Source organism: Saccostrea cucullata, unplaced genomic scaffold (genome assembly GCF_032062105.1).
Source record: "Saccostrea cucullata isolate Sc308-1 unplaced genomic scaffold, CSIRO_AGI_Scuc_v1 ctg1755, whole genome shotgun sequence".
NCBI lineage: Eukaryota > Metazoa > Mollusca > Bivalvia > Ostreida > Ostreidae > Saccostrea > Saccostrea cuccullata.
Window position 1 is genome coordinate 141374 of NW_026920756.1, and position 17393 is coordinate 158766.

The 17393-nt window shown below is 31.3% G+C and overlaps 2 protein-coding genes across 2 annotated transcripts; both read left to right on the forward strand.

Annotated features, from left to right (window-relative positions):
- The first annotated feature begins 747 nt into the window (after positions 1-747).
- LOC134256969 (CD209 antigen-like) lies at positions 748-9394 on the forward strand. The gene is made up of 4 exons (XM_062739642.1): positions 748-809; positions 2353-2444; positions 8937-9024; positions 9140-9394. Exons 2-4 carry the CDS (start codon positions 2442-2444, stop codon positions 9355-9357), a joined length of 309 nt encoding a protein of 102 aa, XP_062595626.1. The 5' UTR covers positions 748-809; positions 2353-2441; the 3' UTR covers positions 9358-9394.
- Positions 9395-12024: 2630 nt separating this feature from the next.
- Positions 12025-16229, forward strand: LOC134257013 (hemicentin-2-like; the record flags this gene model as incomplete). The annotated part of the gene is made up of 8 exons (XM_062739673.1): positions 12025-12090; positions 13639-13677; positions 13816-13973; positions 14099-14237; positions 14654-14802; positions 15289-15436; positions 15572-15690; positions 16070-16229. Coding segments are annotated over exons 1-8 (940 nt in total), but the record flags the coding sequence as incomplete, so codon positions are not given.
- Positions 16230-17393: the final 1164 nt, after the last annotated feature.

Genomic DNA, 17393 nt, shown 5'->3' on the forward strand with positions numbered 1-17393 from the left:
CGTTAAAAGGTTAACTTAGCGGCCAGCATCAATGTTTATTTATATCTTCAGAAGCGAGTTATATCTAAGTCATATCTCCGCCAAAGAGTGCAAATACACATAAACGTGTTACCATCTTATTTTAGTGCCATTTTTGTTATGATACCATTACTGGAAGTTGATTTTTAGCCCCCTGAACAGAAATCAAAAATTAGCATTTTTAATAAAATTATTGACAATATTTTGGGTTTTGAAGGTTTTGCACCTGTTAATCATAAGTCTTGTACTAAAAGTCCGGAAAAATATCATTAGTTTTTTTCCAATGTTACTACAAATATGGACAAAACACACACAGTAAAGATTTGCAGATGAAAAATTTTCGATTATGATACTTTGGTGCCAAAAGTGTAATGTAAACTTTAGAAAAGTATACCAAGCCAGGTGAAATTTATAAGGAAAAGGAAAATGGTAAAAATCAGCCTATGTGACATTGCTAATTTTTTGACATTTTTATTTTCCTCATAGATTCAGCTGGATTGGTATATTTTTCTTAAGTTTATATTACACTTTTTGCACCAAGGTAACATATTCTGAATTTGTTATCACCTGTAAACTTTGTCTGGGTGTTATTTGTTGATATTGTTTTTTAAATAGAAATATTTCTAATATTTCCCAAGTCTATTTCATTTTCCAGTTCTTATGTAATTAAGTTAAATTACTATAGACGTTTTTTCTGTGTAATATTTTTCGCAGAAATTTGCTATCTCCTATAATTTTCCGGTTATTGAAAGGATATTGTGAACAGCAGAATCATGATCCCGTAGAGAAAAGTACGTTGACCGTATCCTAAACTACTTTCATTTGATATGCAAGAGATGTAAATATGAATATTAAATGAATATACATGTAGAATCTTACATGATTTGTAGTTGGATAGGATTTTTATTTAACGAATTGTGTTTTATATCCGAGCCAAGGCAAGGGATAAAAACACACAAAGAGTTGGATAAAAATCTTTTCTAACTATAGCTGCAGAACCTTAGCTCTCCGATTTTTTTGTCGAGCCTTTGAGCTACAGTGCCACCCATTGCAAAAACTATATGTATTACGCACAAAAAAGTGCGCTATTTATCGATTTATTTTTCCATGTTTTTCAAACTGTCATCTAAAAATATTACTTATCGTGTGTTCCTAACATATTCTTCCACTGGTTATCAACAATACATTATTCATACTTGTATTTGTTTATAATTACCCCCCCCCCTGACTTTGAAATTGAGCTCATTGAAAATTTCGCCATTTTATACTGCCATGTTTTGCATGATAATTCGGTCCAAAGTGCTTTGTTCTTATATAAACTACAAGAGTACTTGATAGAGAAGTAAGGACTTATGAGTAAGTATTTTGAAGAATTAATCAAGAACCAAACGCACTTTTTTTGTGCGCAATAAATATACATTTTTTTAAATGCGGAGAGCTACAGATCCTCGGCTAATCTAATTAAAAATCATGTACGATTCTTTTTATTTCATGTTTTATTCACCACAATCAATGTTTAATGATCGCTATTTCATATATGACTCTACTTCATTTTACTTCGCAACTCTAACGCATATACCATTGTGATAACACAACAGTTACTGTAGGATAGGAAAACGATATCATAAGAGTTTTATCACCGGGATGAAGGGTTAAACATGGAATAATAAGAGAAGATATGCTAGATGCAAGAATGAGACTTTGTCCTGTTCCATCTGTAACCTGTTTGCACTTTATAAGTTAAATTTTCTTATAAATATTTTTAAAGGATGAACACACTGTTACACTGGCTCCGTCCTCGTCTTAATTTTCATCAGTAATACGTATAAACCGTAAAATAGAAATGAATAACAAAATTTATATTCCAATTTTTAGGCTCCTCCCACCCTAAAAAACAACTGGTTGCTAAATGTTAACAAAGCAAACCTCATTCATTTTCAATCAATTAAAAATAAATGGATTCATACTTTTATATTTTGTATGTTTTACAGAGATATTCAAATTATGAATCTTTTTGTGATCTTCCATTCTGAATAGGAATTTATCTGATGGCCAAATTTCATTACTTTTTCTACCTCACATTGAAAGAAAACTCTTTCTCAAGGAGTTGACGTCAATTATTTTCGTTATTTGCCGTTCATGAAAACTCACATACGATGAGTACGATCAGTTAAAATTGGATGCTCACTTCTCTATATCTATGACACTTGAACCCACCATTGATGTTTTGGTTGTCCGTGTTTGCTCTGCTCTAATTTTGTATCGTTTAACGGTTCTTAATATTGAGCTTAAATACCGTTTTTTTTATATTTCAATATAAATATTTCATTTCAGATCCCATAAGAACCTGTGAAAAGGGATGGGTGACATCCCAAAAGAGTTGTTATTATTTTTCAGCATCCAAAGGTACATTTAAGGAAGCAATGGTAAGATCATGATCCATATGATTGATCTTTCCCTCAAATGACAGAAAAGTTTTGGCATCCACCCAAAAATACAATAAGTCTAAAATAAGAATAATATCAATGTTCCCTAAACATTTATATTGGTTAAATATATATTTATATGGGTACTTTATAATTAAACAAATATATTTAAGAAGCAATATGATGATAAATACATTCAGTTTTTCCTAGCCCCACTCCAAAAAGTTTCAAAATTATCCCATATTTAAATGAAAGTTTCTACTGTAGAATTTTGATTTGGTGAAGTTAAAATATATCAAATATAAAATCATAAAACTGTATTAAAATTTTTCTAGCGTTTTTACTTTGCTTACATTTAAAAAAGCATGAATAAATACATGTATTAACATCAAATTAAAATTAAAATGTTTTAATCCTTCTTTTAAATTGAATTCACACGTCTGTTTCCGGAGGGAGGGGGGTTGCCTAGAATTAGTAATCTTAAAGAAGGTTAAATATGTAACATCAAATTGCTGATGATTCATATTTAGCTCATAGATATGCTAATATTTAGAAACTGAGTTTTTTATTCTACTTTTATAGAATAAATCATGCAATATATCGAGGCTGTGAACTTAATTATATAGAAACATAAAACATTTTTTTTTCAATTAAGACCAATTCTCTGTAATCACCAAAATATTTTGGCACTCATAGTTACAGATTTGAATTTTTATATCATAATTTAATAAAGATGTGTGAGTGATTGTAAAATATAAAAATAGTTTTTGAATTGTAACCTTGGTTGCCATAGAAACGGGATACAAACTTTCTCATTTTTGTAAATCATGAAAATCTGTACTTTTCATGAAAAACCATGTCTAGAAATGAACAGAGATATCTATAATTTGTGTTTATTGTTGTAATCCAATACTAGAGATTCAAACAACAATGTTTACAATTCAATTTTAATTTAACACTCGTAAGTGGTCATGTTATGCATGGCAAAATGTCAAAAATATAGTATATTTTGCTAAGTTTTTAGAGACTTAAAACAAAAAATGCAGCCATCTACAAATTAAGCAATAATAAAACATGAAAGGTTGATATTTGGTTATATTTAAACAATTAAATAATTGGTGGGCAAATGATATGTGTAAAAGAAATTCAAAGGTGAATATTCATTTTTTCTGCATTTTGAAGCATTTTTTGCTTCAAATTACTTCCCTTGGATTACTAGCGTTAGGAGGTACAATATGTAGGCACTTGTAGTTGTAAATAAATGGTTTGGTGAGAAAACTTATCGAAAGCGGGTCCAGGGTGAGGATTGGCAGTGTGGAAGAAGAAAGAAGGCCAAGATATAATGCATAAGAAGACAAGAGGTAATTATAAATATTACAAATGCTGCTAAGTATGTATTTTATTGGCATGCATGCATGTAACCCGAGATTCCTCTGCCATGAAAATTGTGACACCTGAAGAGACCTCTGCCCTGACTCTCCCCGGTACATTTCACAATAAAAGATTTCATGAAAATAGATGTTGATGACAGACCATAAAGAAATCAGGTCAGACACAATCTCTTTATATATTATAACCAGGTCCAGTACAATCAATTGATTTAGCTAGCTAGATACATGTAGCTAGGCATATATGTTTCAAAGCAGCTTTTCACATTCTTTTTATTAAAAAAAAAAGACAAAAAACGTACACATGTATTAATATTTATGCTAGGGAGGTTTTTAAAAACAATTCAAGCAGAGATAATTTTTGGAGGGGGGTGTCTCCTTCAGCAGGTTTGAACAAATTGTCCAAATGGGATAATTATAATAGCTGAGTGTGAAATATATCCTAAATGAAATGCAAATTTTCAGTGCAAAAAGAGCAGGGGAATTATATTTTGAATTTTTTTTATATTTTTTCCTTGCAATTCTACAATGCATCAATGAGGAATCAATTGTCTAAACAAATAAAAAAAATACAGAAAAATTGACTGCGATTGTCCAAAAGTCAGTGCTTTCCATATTAATTTTTGGGACTGGAAAAAAAATATAGCCAAATATTTTGCACTGTTATTTTCTATTCCATGCATTCATAGCATTATTGATCACTTTGCATGAAATGATATACTTTTTCCAAAATACAATGTATATCATCCTTTGTTTTAGATAAGGCCTAAAAAAATATGTTTGTTTCCTGTAACCCGACCGACCCATTCAAATTATCCCCGGGTGGATTTTTTTTTCTGACAAATGGCAAAACTTCGTTTGATCAATCAGCTGATTCCATTTATTAAATAAAAAAAATAGCTTGTAGCTTAATTTGAGACATAAAATATGTCAAACAAGTTTACATTTACCTTAAATATAAAGAGTAATCATTAGTGTAACAACAGTTTCCCCCTAAAACTTTCTGAAGTTCGTTTTCTGCCACTGGCAGCCATTTTGGATACCATGTTGGGTGTCCACTGTAAATATAACACCTGTTATTTTCAGTCCGGGGATGTTTCACCATTCATAAGCAAAAAAAAAAAAAAAAAAAAAAGAATTTCCGACCTACCGACCCTTGATTTTTTAGGAATGTTACAGGAAACAAACTTATTTTTTTTTAAGCCTAATATTAATTTAGAAGATGTATATCTATTCCTCTAAGTCACTTGCGCGGTGCTGTGGTTAGAGCGTCTGCCCTAGAATTGCAAAGTAAGGAGTTTATCCTTACATGGCCGGTTCTAATCCCACTGTGGGACATGAGACCGTATAAACCGAGCACCCGTGTGGAAGTAGGCACTGGAACAAAAAAATCCCTCACTGCTCAATGGCCGCGAGTGACGAGTATAGGACAAAATTTGTAGCTCTCCACCAGCAAGTGGTGGTGTCTCCATATTTGTTATTGTATTAAAAATTCTTTAGACTGAGGGACATTATACAATCAATCTATTCTTCTTAACATTAAGTTAAAGTTTCCCTTACAGAAAAGAAAAAAAAATCCATGCAGGTGTATAAAAATATTTGAAGATGAAAAATCATGGTATAATCATGATTAAATCTTTGTGTTTAACATAAATCATTATACATTACAGCCATAGTATATATTACACCTACTCCTATATATAAAACTAAAGGTAAATAGTTCTGTCAATAAATAGTGCTTTACCTGTACATATTTTTGTAAGGATAGTATGACTTTCCCTTTTGATAATGTTGACAGAAAGATCATTAATAAATTGATGTTTATTATAAAATTAATTATTATTTTGAATTTAGTGATTTTTAAACAAAATTAGATTATATTCATTTTTTTTTCAAAGGATTTACCAAAGAGGATGAAAAGGAAAAGGAACAGGAACATATACACTTGTAAATCATGGCTATAACAGAATTCGAATGAAACCTTGAAGTTAATTTTGGAAAAGACAATTTCAGGAATTGGGACAGCTGATAGATGCATTTCTCTTCAAGGTAACCGGTTTCAAAAATCAAATCTAAATAGTTAGAAAAACACAGCTCATGTACTACATGTAGTACATGTATATGGTCTACTTATTCATCTTTTATTGATCAAAATGATTTTTTAAATCATTATAATATATGCATGTATCAAAGAAAACACGTTTAACTTGAACAACTGTCATAATGATCATTAGAAAAACACCTTTCTTGACTTAGGGTTTGCTTTTACATTTATGTGTATTATCCCCCCTTCGAAGAAGGGAGGGCATATTGCTTTGCTCTCGGTCCATTTAGTTTCCGTTCATTTTCTTCACAATTTAACCGTTGCACATACTGAAATAAAATTTTGCATACAGGTATATCAGATGAATATCTAGGCCAAGTTCTGTTTTGGGTACCATCACCCTTTTTTTGGCAGAGTTATGCCCCTTGGACTTAGAAAAATTCCAATTATTTGCAGTTTCCATTCATTTTCTTAGAAGAGGTTGCACGTAACGAAATGAAATTTAGTACACAGATTTATCAGATAAATATCTAGGTCAAATTATGGTTTGGGTACAATTGCACTATTTTTCACAGAGTTATATCCCTTTAACTTATAAAAATTCCAATTATTTGCAGTTTCAGTTCATTTTCTTTGCAGAGGTTGCAAATACTGAAATGAAATTTAGTAAATAGATTTATCAGATGAATACCTACAGTAGGTCAAGTTCTGTTTTGGATACGATCGTACCATTTTTCACAGAGTTATGCCCTTTTGGACTTAGAAAAGTTCCAATTTGGGGGAGGGGGGAGGGCATAAGTGTTTTACAAACATCTCTTGTTTATTTAATTTGATATTTGCCTTCATTTGAAGATATTGAAAATTGTATTTACTTCTGCAGGTAGAAAAAAACTCATCTTAAATATTGAGTGGAGGTGCAACATCATGAAGCTTATGATGAAATCAGTGAAGTGCAAAGCTGAATATCACAAAATTTCCAAACAATGGTGAAGCCTTAAAAGTTGGAGATATGGCATCAAATTTTTCCCTTAGAAAGTACCAAGGTGTTCGTTACTAATAATTTAGTTTCCCAAACGAGGGGCAATGTAGCTGGCTTGTCAGAGTGATATTCCTGAAGATGAAATTGGAAATGAGAATATTCATGTGTGTCATCATATTGTAAATTTTCAAGATTCAACCATATTTCTAATAAACTCAGTGAGGTCATTATTTAAGGAAGCTCTTAACAGCACACTAATGAGCTCTACGTGAAGGAGTAGTTTTATGCAGTAAAAAGGATCTGCCCTTAGAAGTCAGATAGAAAAAAAAATGGTTGCTTACCATTTATTTCACAATTTGTAATAGATTAAAGTATTTTTACTAGCATTATCTTAGGCAAAGAATAAGTAATTGAATTAATATTCACATTAATTTTCCCAATAGTTAACAACATTGTTTTCTGTTCATGAATAATTATAATTCATAACGTTTATCTAGTAGAAATAATGCAGGTACTTGTTGAAAATGAACTAATAGTCTCAATGTGCATACCTTTATATGATAATTTTTTCCTTAATTGAAAGTCTGCAGATCACTTCTTGATACACATGTATTGTTTAGAGCTTCTTTAAATTTCACATGATATGATTTGCTGATTAAAATACATTGTACTTGATTATTTTGATAAAGGTTCGAGAAAAAAAAATTCATAAGCCAACAATACTTGTCTTCATTGTAATACTTTGTAGCCTTTTGTGCTATCATATGTAGCAAGTAACTATTTAATTTTTTGTGTGTTTTGGATTGCAGTATTTTGTTTCATGTTCATATATTATAAAAACATATAATTTAGAAAATATGATGCAGCCTTATTAAATGCATAATCAGTAATAGAGGACTGTTATTTTTGTATTTTGCTAGAAATTGGGGAGAGGGGTCTATATTTATATCATATTCTTGCCTATAGATATGAATATATAATTCTTTTATGGTTCAGCTGACAATGTCTCATTGATTTTACAAATTTTAAGCTTAAATTCGTTGAATTTTATTTTAAAAAGAAAAAATATATCTTGTTATATGAAATGTTCATCAAAGCTGTTTTTTGGCGAAATGCCAATTTTATGATTTTTCATTTTGTTATAGTCAACATTTGTTGTTATTTGCCCATGAATGTTTTTGAATATTTTCATTATTTGAGACAAGAACATTCAGATGAAATAAGTGCTACATTGTGATAGTTCTGCAAATTTTTTATTTTTCTTCTCAAAATGTTGTTATTTTTCAGTTTTGACTAAATTTCAAAAAGTTGATATTTTGCCATTGTTTGACAAAGTATTACAAAATTTTTCAAAAAATTATTAAACATATTAAAGATATCCATTGAAAGTGTTGATGTTGTAGTTTTATAAGAAATTAGCAACAGAGATCTAATCCTAAATATGGGTTCAGCACAGATGGTATAAAAAGTGTGATTTTAGCAAGATTGCCATGAACAAATGAGCCCCATATGTCAGAAATTTTGTATCCCGGGTTACCATGGTAACAGAGGATCTCCAGAAAAAAAAATTATGCCATACATATAAGTTTTACCCTAGGAAGATACTATATGCCAAGTTTGAAGAAAATCTGAGACTATGCGTGCCAGACCCTTTCAGAATTACTTTGGTGGTTACAGAGAATTGCTCTTAAGATGTCAAAGTCGAAAATAGATATGTTCACCCAATCCTCCCTTTTGATTTGATAGAAGAGAAAAAAGATATTTTTAAATCGTGATTTTAATTGTTAAATTGTAGAATTTTATAAATTATCTATCTGTAGCAAAGTCATATATATATATTTTTTTTTTTGGGGGGGGGGGGGGGGGGGGCGGTATATGTGGCAGGAACTCTTCCATGGTAAACGAACCCAGTTCAATGTTTATAGAGCCGTTTTGTTTTTCTTTTGATTTGTATCATTTGAATGGACTTTTGAGCTTGAAGACTGATCTATATACATGTATCCATGTTTCAGCTGCAAAGCATTGTAAGTTTTACTGATAAATTACTTGCTATAGGTAGTGTTTCCATTTAATCTTTATAGTTGGCCTGTTACGAAATGGGTGCAGAATTACTGGAACTTCAACATGCCAAGGAAGAGGATTGGTTTGATCTCCAAAATCGTTTACGGGGTAAAATATTGGACATTTGCAGTGTTTTTGTTTTTTTTTTACTATCTGAACTTCAACTGAAACATTTACTTGAATAATTAAAAAAATGATATTTTCTACTTATGTAACTTGATAGGGGAAACAACAGAAGTCTGGCTCGGAGCCAGCGATATTAAAGAAGAAGGAAAGTTCGTGTATGTATCTACTGCTGAGAAGGTTTACTACACACAGTGGGTAAGAAGGCGACTGGATAATATCGGGAAAAATGAGCACTGTCTGACCTATGACGTAGCTTCAAAGGGAATGAATGATGCCAAATGTGATAGCAGGTTTGCATATGCTTGTAAAAAATGAACAATGGGAAACAAGTAAAGTGCAGTTTTAGCAACTGTATATGTGTTTGAGTTTCCTGTTTTAATGTTAAGGTATGCATAAGTGTTATGGAAGGTGAACAAGGCATTTGGTTCCGATAGGAGAAAATGTTCAAAACTTGATTTTGTTAGAATTCATATTCTATGTTTAAAATTGGAAAATGTCCCGAAATGGAAACATACTTCTCTAAAATAAGTATAGCATCTGTAGAAATCTCCATAGTAGATAATAATAACTTTTATAAAAGGTATGTTAGTCCCTTATGTCAAATATTTAGTTATAAATCAAGAAAAGCTGATCATTAGCATATCGTAAGATAAAATGAAAAAAACTAGAGGTTCATGTACTGTGAACCAAGAGATCACTTATTGATACCCCCGCCTCCCATATGAATATAATGGCAGTGTCCATGTTTTGCTATGGGAGACCTAAATTATGTCTGTGATCAAAAAGTGAAATAGGAGGTGCAGAATGGTATTGTGTAATAAAGATTCTATGAAAGTCTCATCAAATTTCATTCAGTGGCATGAGAGGAGTAGCAGGTAAGCGATGGGTACCCCAAATTGTGACAGACGGACGGAAGAATAGACGGACTTAAGGTTTTAATAATTTACACACATGTGTGTACCTTCCTTTGCTTACCATTAGCTGTTTGTCCCTGACCTTGATCCTAGCCGTGAGCTTCCATACGGGGTCATCAGTATTTCACAAACGCATCTTGTTTTTCAACTATGAACAAGTGACGACTTATTTTTTCCTCTTAAATGATATTAAAAAAACCCCGTTTTTTTTCATTTTTGAAATTTTTTTTTCACAAAATTACTTGAAAAGTTGTAGGGAATATAGTAATCGGTTATTATATTTCTTATTTATTATTGAACATAAACTTTCATGGACCTTTTAATGTAGAGCTATTCCTTAATCTAAATAGATACTATCCGATTTCATGCATCACACATAAGGGGGCTTTTACAACGCACTTTGAACAATTACGCACGTTCAACAAATTTTCAAAGTGCGTTAAATTCGGGACCAAATCAATGCACTTTAAAAAATAAAATTTCCTTTCAAAGTGCGTTGATATCGACCATATTATCACTTTGAAAAAATATGTACTGTAAATTTTAGGTATGATAAATTATTGAACCTGTTTGATAACTTTTCGGTGATGACGTCATTTTTGTATGTGAAAGTGAGCGAATTTGATTTTTCCATACTTTGAAAATTCTCTCTCTCTTAGATGTTTTACCGTACTTAGTTTTTTTCTAGTTTTCACGCATTTTATGTAAACTAAAATTTACTGAAATTTTTCAACGTCATACTAGCTATGCAAATACATAAATACATATATTTGGGTGTAGCATAAGCATCTGTAAGGGGGGGGGGTTGAAATGTTTTAAAAAGATATACATTATAAAGGCATTTGCAGTTGGGGCTTACCTTGAAAGGGAATCCATTTTGCTACCGACGGCTAAGTTCAATGCATAAGAAAACAAGTGGAGTGGAGAGACCTTCTACTCGTCTTCTCCTTGTTCTTAATGAGGTTAGATGAGTACGTGTAAATTAAAAAGTTTCTTGGAAGATTATTATTATTACAAATTGATTCCATCGAATACTAAAATCTATAAGTCAAGAATGTTTTGTTTTATCAATATTTTTTCAAAGTGCGTTAAGTTTATCCACGACAAAATATGTTTATGTACACTCTTAACGCACTTGTAATTTTTTCTCAAAGTGCGTTTAGTGTCTCAAATTTAAAGCACTTTGCAACAAAATTTCAAAGTGTTAACGCACTTTGAATTTTTTTTCAAAGTGCGTAATTTTTTCAAAGAGTGTTGCCACAGGAGACATTTCATTATCCATAGTTTTCACAGGACGCATTTTCTCTTTGAGTTATTTCCCTTGGTCGCCACCATGATGGTCAACCACGAAATTTTTTCTACTTGTCTTAGCAAATTTAAGATGACGTAGAAGAAATATTTGGTGGAAAATCTTTATGGAATAAAATATGTAATGAAGTAATCTCCAACACGTGCATATTTCTCAGAAAATTAACGCTTTCTACGGCTCAAATATCGGAATATAATGTTTAAGTTGGTTGTGCAATAAAGGAATATGAACATATATATTAAGGCTCCATATGGTTGCCATCTTTTGAACAAAGAATAAACCTTATGAACCAAATGTCCAGTTTATATGACTAGATATTAACCTTTGCAAATGACCGGGTTACAAAAGTACATGCACTTTGATCCACAATAAATGTTATAAACAGTTGTGTTATAAAAAAAAGAAAATAATATCAAACTAAGAGGAGAAATATATTTAAAACAAATTCCATTTTATATGTAAAATCTTTGAATATTTTCTAAAGGAAAATTTGATTACCTTATATATTCAATAAATCATAAGTAGATAAAAAAAATGAAAAGGGAGTATTAATTTTCTCCCCCAAGAAATATTGTATCATTAATTCATAACTTATAAACATAAAAATTAACACAATATGATTGTTGGAAGAAAGGAGAAACTGTACCATAAGATGGATTAATTTAGGTTTATCAGAGAGTGGGGCATGTATTCACCATAAAATAAGGTCATTGTCAATGTATTAGGTCTTATCACTTCCATAGCTCCTGTCATGTTAAAGACAACTGCTCAAAGATCTGTCAAGGAATATGTAAATAATGTTTTCCGGATTATGCTTTATTGTGGGTATGAATTATTATCTGTATATAGATTAGGCTTTACATTCTTTGCTCATTTACTCAATAATCCGATAAGCGTTTTAAAAAAATAAGTTGACCTCCAATATGGTTGCCATAATAAAAAAATCTTTTCTAGATATTTTTTATTTGTTTATGTCGCAAATGCTTAACGTTATAATTGTTTTTTTTTTCTTCAACTCGACATATGTAAACATGAAATATTTTTCTTATGTTTAAGTCAAGTTTAAATATGCTTTGTGCGTTCAGATTTACGATTCGATATCTCTACGGTGAATCATTAAAACGCAGAACTTGCATTTCAACGTAACTTTTCAAATATTGAATGATATAATCTTTTGCAAATTAATATATTTTTAACGTTGTCTTAAAAGGTATGTAATTTTTGCTCTCCAGGTGCAGTGTGACAGAAAAAAAATGTATTTTTCAATTTAAAAACTCTTTTTATATCAAAAATATTGTAAAACACATGTCCATCGACAATTTTTATTCTTTCTGAAAAAAAAATCCATCATGTAAAGAGTAATGGTACCAAGAACATGGAAGATAAAAACTTCAGTGACACGCTGTTTGGCAAAGTAAATGTCTTTAGGTACTTCTTCCCCTTAAATATCCAAGTTAAACAGGTTACTGTAGTCGGCATTTTCACTGAAGAAAATATTCTGTGTTTGCTAACCAAAACTATGAACACGGGCGTGTTTATCATTTAAGTAAAAGTCACGCATTTCGTGATATAAAAATTTCCGCTACCTGTTAAGTGTTATCGATAAGAATTTTGCTTTGATTTCGTCTTTGATAATTGTCTCATAATAGTAGTTCTGGCCACAGGATCATGAAACAATCTTAGACTTAAGTCAAATTTTCCATCGCCTATAAAATGTAAGTTAACTTTGTATTTAACCACAAAATTTGCGAATCAATCTGAAACATTCTTAATTTGATCTGTTTGACCTCAATAACATTTAAGTATTATATTAAAAATTGACTTAAACTTCAGATTTAAATTGATCCCATGATCTTATTAGCAAACAGAAATACTTTTTCTCTTATTATGTTTAAAATGACGAAAATGTTAAAAAGCAGGAAAACATGATATTATACTAGAGGTACGGTAAGTAATAAGCTCACTAAATGATAATCCCCTCCCTTATGAATATACTTAAATATAATGGCAGTGTTTTTGCTAAGGAAAACACAAAATATGTGTCTGATCAAAAAGTGAAATAAGAAGTGAACAATGGAGATATTGTAAGAGTGTCATCAAATTTCTCGGATGGACGGACGTGCAGATGGACGGACATCTTAATTTCTGTATATACCCTACCTTTTTTCAAGCGGTAGTATAATAATCTTATTATAAATGATGACTAACAGAAAACGGTGATCATGTTTTGTTTACAGTCATTTTCACATGAGCAACTAAAAACTCAAACTTCGAGGACAATCATACCTAATGAAATGAGGTTATTCTTCTTTCTTTTGCAACTATTGTTTTGTATCATTTGTGTTTGATTGAAACATTTTATTTATCTTTCAGGCCTTGCACTATGCTTTAAACTATTCCTATATGCAGACGGTACGTTTCAAGCACTATAACACGTCTCATTATATATCAATGCAATTTATATGTAAATTATGAAAAAAAAATATTAACCAGGGAGAAGAACAAAATTACAAAATATTAATTTTATTCTTATTACATTTTACATGGAAGGATCGCAAACAAATCCCATAGTAAACTTTGGCAGCAATGAAATCCCCGATGTCTCCATACCAGCAGTACTTACACTCAAAACAGGGGATGACGTCAGAATACCTTGTAACACGTCATACAGTGACGAAAAAGTCACCGTTGTCTGGAGTTACACAACAGTAGGCGGGTTATTTTCTTTCGTTCATTTTTTTTTTAAAAAAAAAAAATATATATTTATAAAATTTGGCTTTTGTGATACTGATGGAAATGTTAATATTAATATATTCTTTTTTATTATGAACAGGGCGCTTTACCAAGAAATGTGCAGCAAAACGATAGAGATCTGGTGATAACTGGTTTTACTAATACGGACGCAGGGATATATCTATGTCACGTGACTTACGGTGTCCAAGTCTCATATAAACTACTTGAAATTATTGCAGGTAATTTATATACACGTATATGTTTTTTTTCCTAAGTTTTGTTTTTTCTCTGAAATGATTTGAAACTCAATTTCATTACATTGCGTGTCTGTGTAAAAAGAAATACACCTGTTAAAGAAAGACAAATTTAACAATTACATCTGGGCTAAATATTTCAAATTCCTAAAATAGTTAAATCCCACACGAAATTTCATATGACTATATATTAAATAGGGTTACTTTCAAAACAACGAAATTAAATACTCACGAAACTATTCTAGATAACGGATCAACGAAATTTTATACCCACGAAAATTTGTGCGTCTACAGTATTATGGTTTTGTTCTTCAAATTGTAAATATACTAACGTTGTTTTATGTACACAACTCATGAATCACTTTGTTTAATATTGCATAAATTCAATCTTTTACAACCAGGTGGTACTCATATTTCAACTGCTACATCCTTTATTCCACCACATGCCTCTATTACTGATCACAGGACGATTCTCTATGGAGACAACGTTACACTTACCTGTCATGTGACCGGAAGTCCACAACCAAAAATCATATGGCTTTTTAATGACGTAATCAGCGTATCTTCATTGTATATACCTACTGCTTTTTTATATAATGAGATACATTTATAATATTTCTATCCGTTTTTTAACTGAAATATTCACTGATTTAATTTTTTAAGCATTGAATTCATATTTTTAGATATTGTCGGTCCTATTACACTTGGTTGAGCCGACAAATTGAATACAAAGCATAAGCATTCTTTTATTTTCCCTCGATCTTCATTATTGTTTATTTCGTTCATGTCTAATGTGAATTACCGACCTACGATTCCTTTTATTTCCTACTGTGTATTCTACTGCGCCGTGTGTTATAGACATTTGAATGTCGCAGATTTCAAGTGAAGTTCATAAAAATTACATCGACATCAATATGTGTGCATTCAACGTAAATTTACAGTTTCTTAATGATTAAACAATTAATGAAAATCAAGAAAGAATAAATCATCCAGATCTTACATCAATCTGAAAAGTTATATCTAATTCTGTTTTCAGAGACTTATAAGAGATAACCGTATTGTGGAAGAAGGTAGTAATCTACACGTGAACAACATCACCTTAGCTGAAGATGGAATCTTCACTTGTGTCGCCAAAAGCAAAGCGGGAGAAGTCAGGGTTCAAACGAAAGTTTACGTTGTTGGAAGTAAGGAGTATGTTCTGTCTTTCATGATTCAATGATAAAGAGGGTCCCTTAGAAAGACATGGTTAACAATTCATATGAAATAATGTTTTCATCTCTGAGATTATCATGCATATAACGTAAATTTGATTGTTATAGTAATGCCAGTGATTGACTACCTGTCGGAATCCGTCTACGCATTAACAGGTTCTTCAGTTAGTTTTCGCTGTCATGCTTCCGGTATTCCAAAGCCAAAAATATTTTGGTACTTCATATCAGTAAGTATTGAAAATGATTGAAGTAAATTTACAATAACTTATATCATATATTTACTTGATATCAAAATTGACTTTGAATCAACGTTTTCATAATTTAAATTGTGTTAACCGGGATGAAAGAATTTTATTTTTATTGGGGTTGAATGTGCAGGTTCTATAAATATTGGGTTATTTTCAAACTCGTAAAATAAAAGTTCTTTTAAAAATTTAGTAATCAATCTTACTATTGCCAGAATATACTTCTTATAGTTATAATCAAAGAGCACATTGAATATCGACATACCCGTAATATGTTTTGATTTTTGTTCTTCATACGAAAGAAAGTACGTGAACCATATACTTTATTGAATTATTTCTATCTGTTAATATGTAATAATAGGTGACGGGTGAAGTTGGAATCCCTGAGTCAAACTACCAGATCAGCCCAGATCACAGAAAACTTACACTTCACAGTGCTCGACAATCAGGGACGGTATGGTGTATAGCTAGAAATTCGTATGGGGCAACAAACGCCAAAGCTTATCTCTGGATCCGCTTGCGTGAGTGTACAGTTTCATGTATTTAGCTTGCTGTTTAAATTGTGGATTTTACAAGCGCGTTTTGTTTTAAAATAAAAGAATTTTTGCGTGTCCTCTCGCTTCTTTAATTTTTCCAGTGATGCTGTTAGTTTCCTAATCTTTGTACATTTTTCTTTACAGCCGACTTAATAGGGTGATAAAATAAAGTTGTGTTTTTGAAATAAAGAATAAAAAATGTATTCAACCTGTAGCGTAATTTTTTTTTAATTTTACATAACCAGTTTCAGTCAGGATAATTCATCTGAAATGTGTGTGCATATGGACACAGCCACGTAGCATCGTTTTTGAAAGGGGGCAGCCAGAGAATTTTTTTTTCACTTACCTGAAAAATTTGAGAAGTCAAAAAAAAAAAGAAAAAGAAAAAAGGAAAATTGCCGATAGTCGAAGTTCCTATTTCGTGTATGTGCATGTGAGGGTGTGTGTGTGTGTGTGTTTGGGGTGGGGGTGGGGGTGGGGGGGGGTGGCTTACTTTGAGTTTCAACACCTTTCAGTACCAGTTTTTTTTTCAGTTCTACATTTCCTTTATATGAATTTCCTGTAACATAAAGTTGGGATAAAAGTGGGTGGGGCCACCCCCCTCCCTGTTGCTACGTGCCTTGAAAATGTGTGTTCATGTGTAGCTGTTCAACAATAGTTAAAGGGACCCCCTGAAGAGCTTGAACCCACCAAAACTGATATGGAACCTTTTAAGTTTTAAGATAAAATAAATGAGTTTAATTTCCAAGATATCATTAATTATAATCAAAATTGTTTCTGTTCACTACACAGAAAAAGACTGGATGTAACAAATATCAAAATGTTTGTATAGAAGAATTGGCAATTTTTTAAGTAGGAAAATTGTTAAAGGAACCTACCGTTACTTGTTAATTTAAAACTATTGAATCAATTTAAAATTTGCAATTAACTCGTAGATTAACAAAAAATATTCAAGTATAATTGCTTTATGATGTCAAGTCAGACAAAAAGAATCGTCATCTCGAAAGAAAGGCTGTTTGGTATGTCTTATAAATGCAAAATTGGGAAACTTGAGAATAAAGAAATTTTAAACAAAGGGCAGTACAGTCAGCTGGCTAGAATCTGCTTTTTGGTTTATGCTACTTGGAAGGCCCTAATAGCCATGTTTAA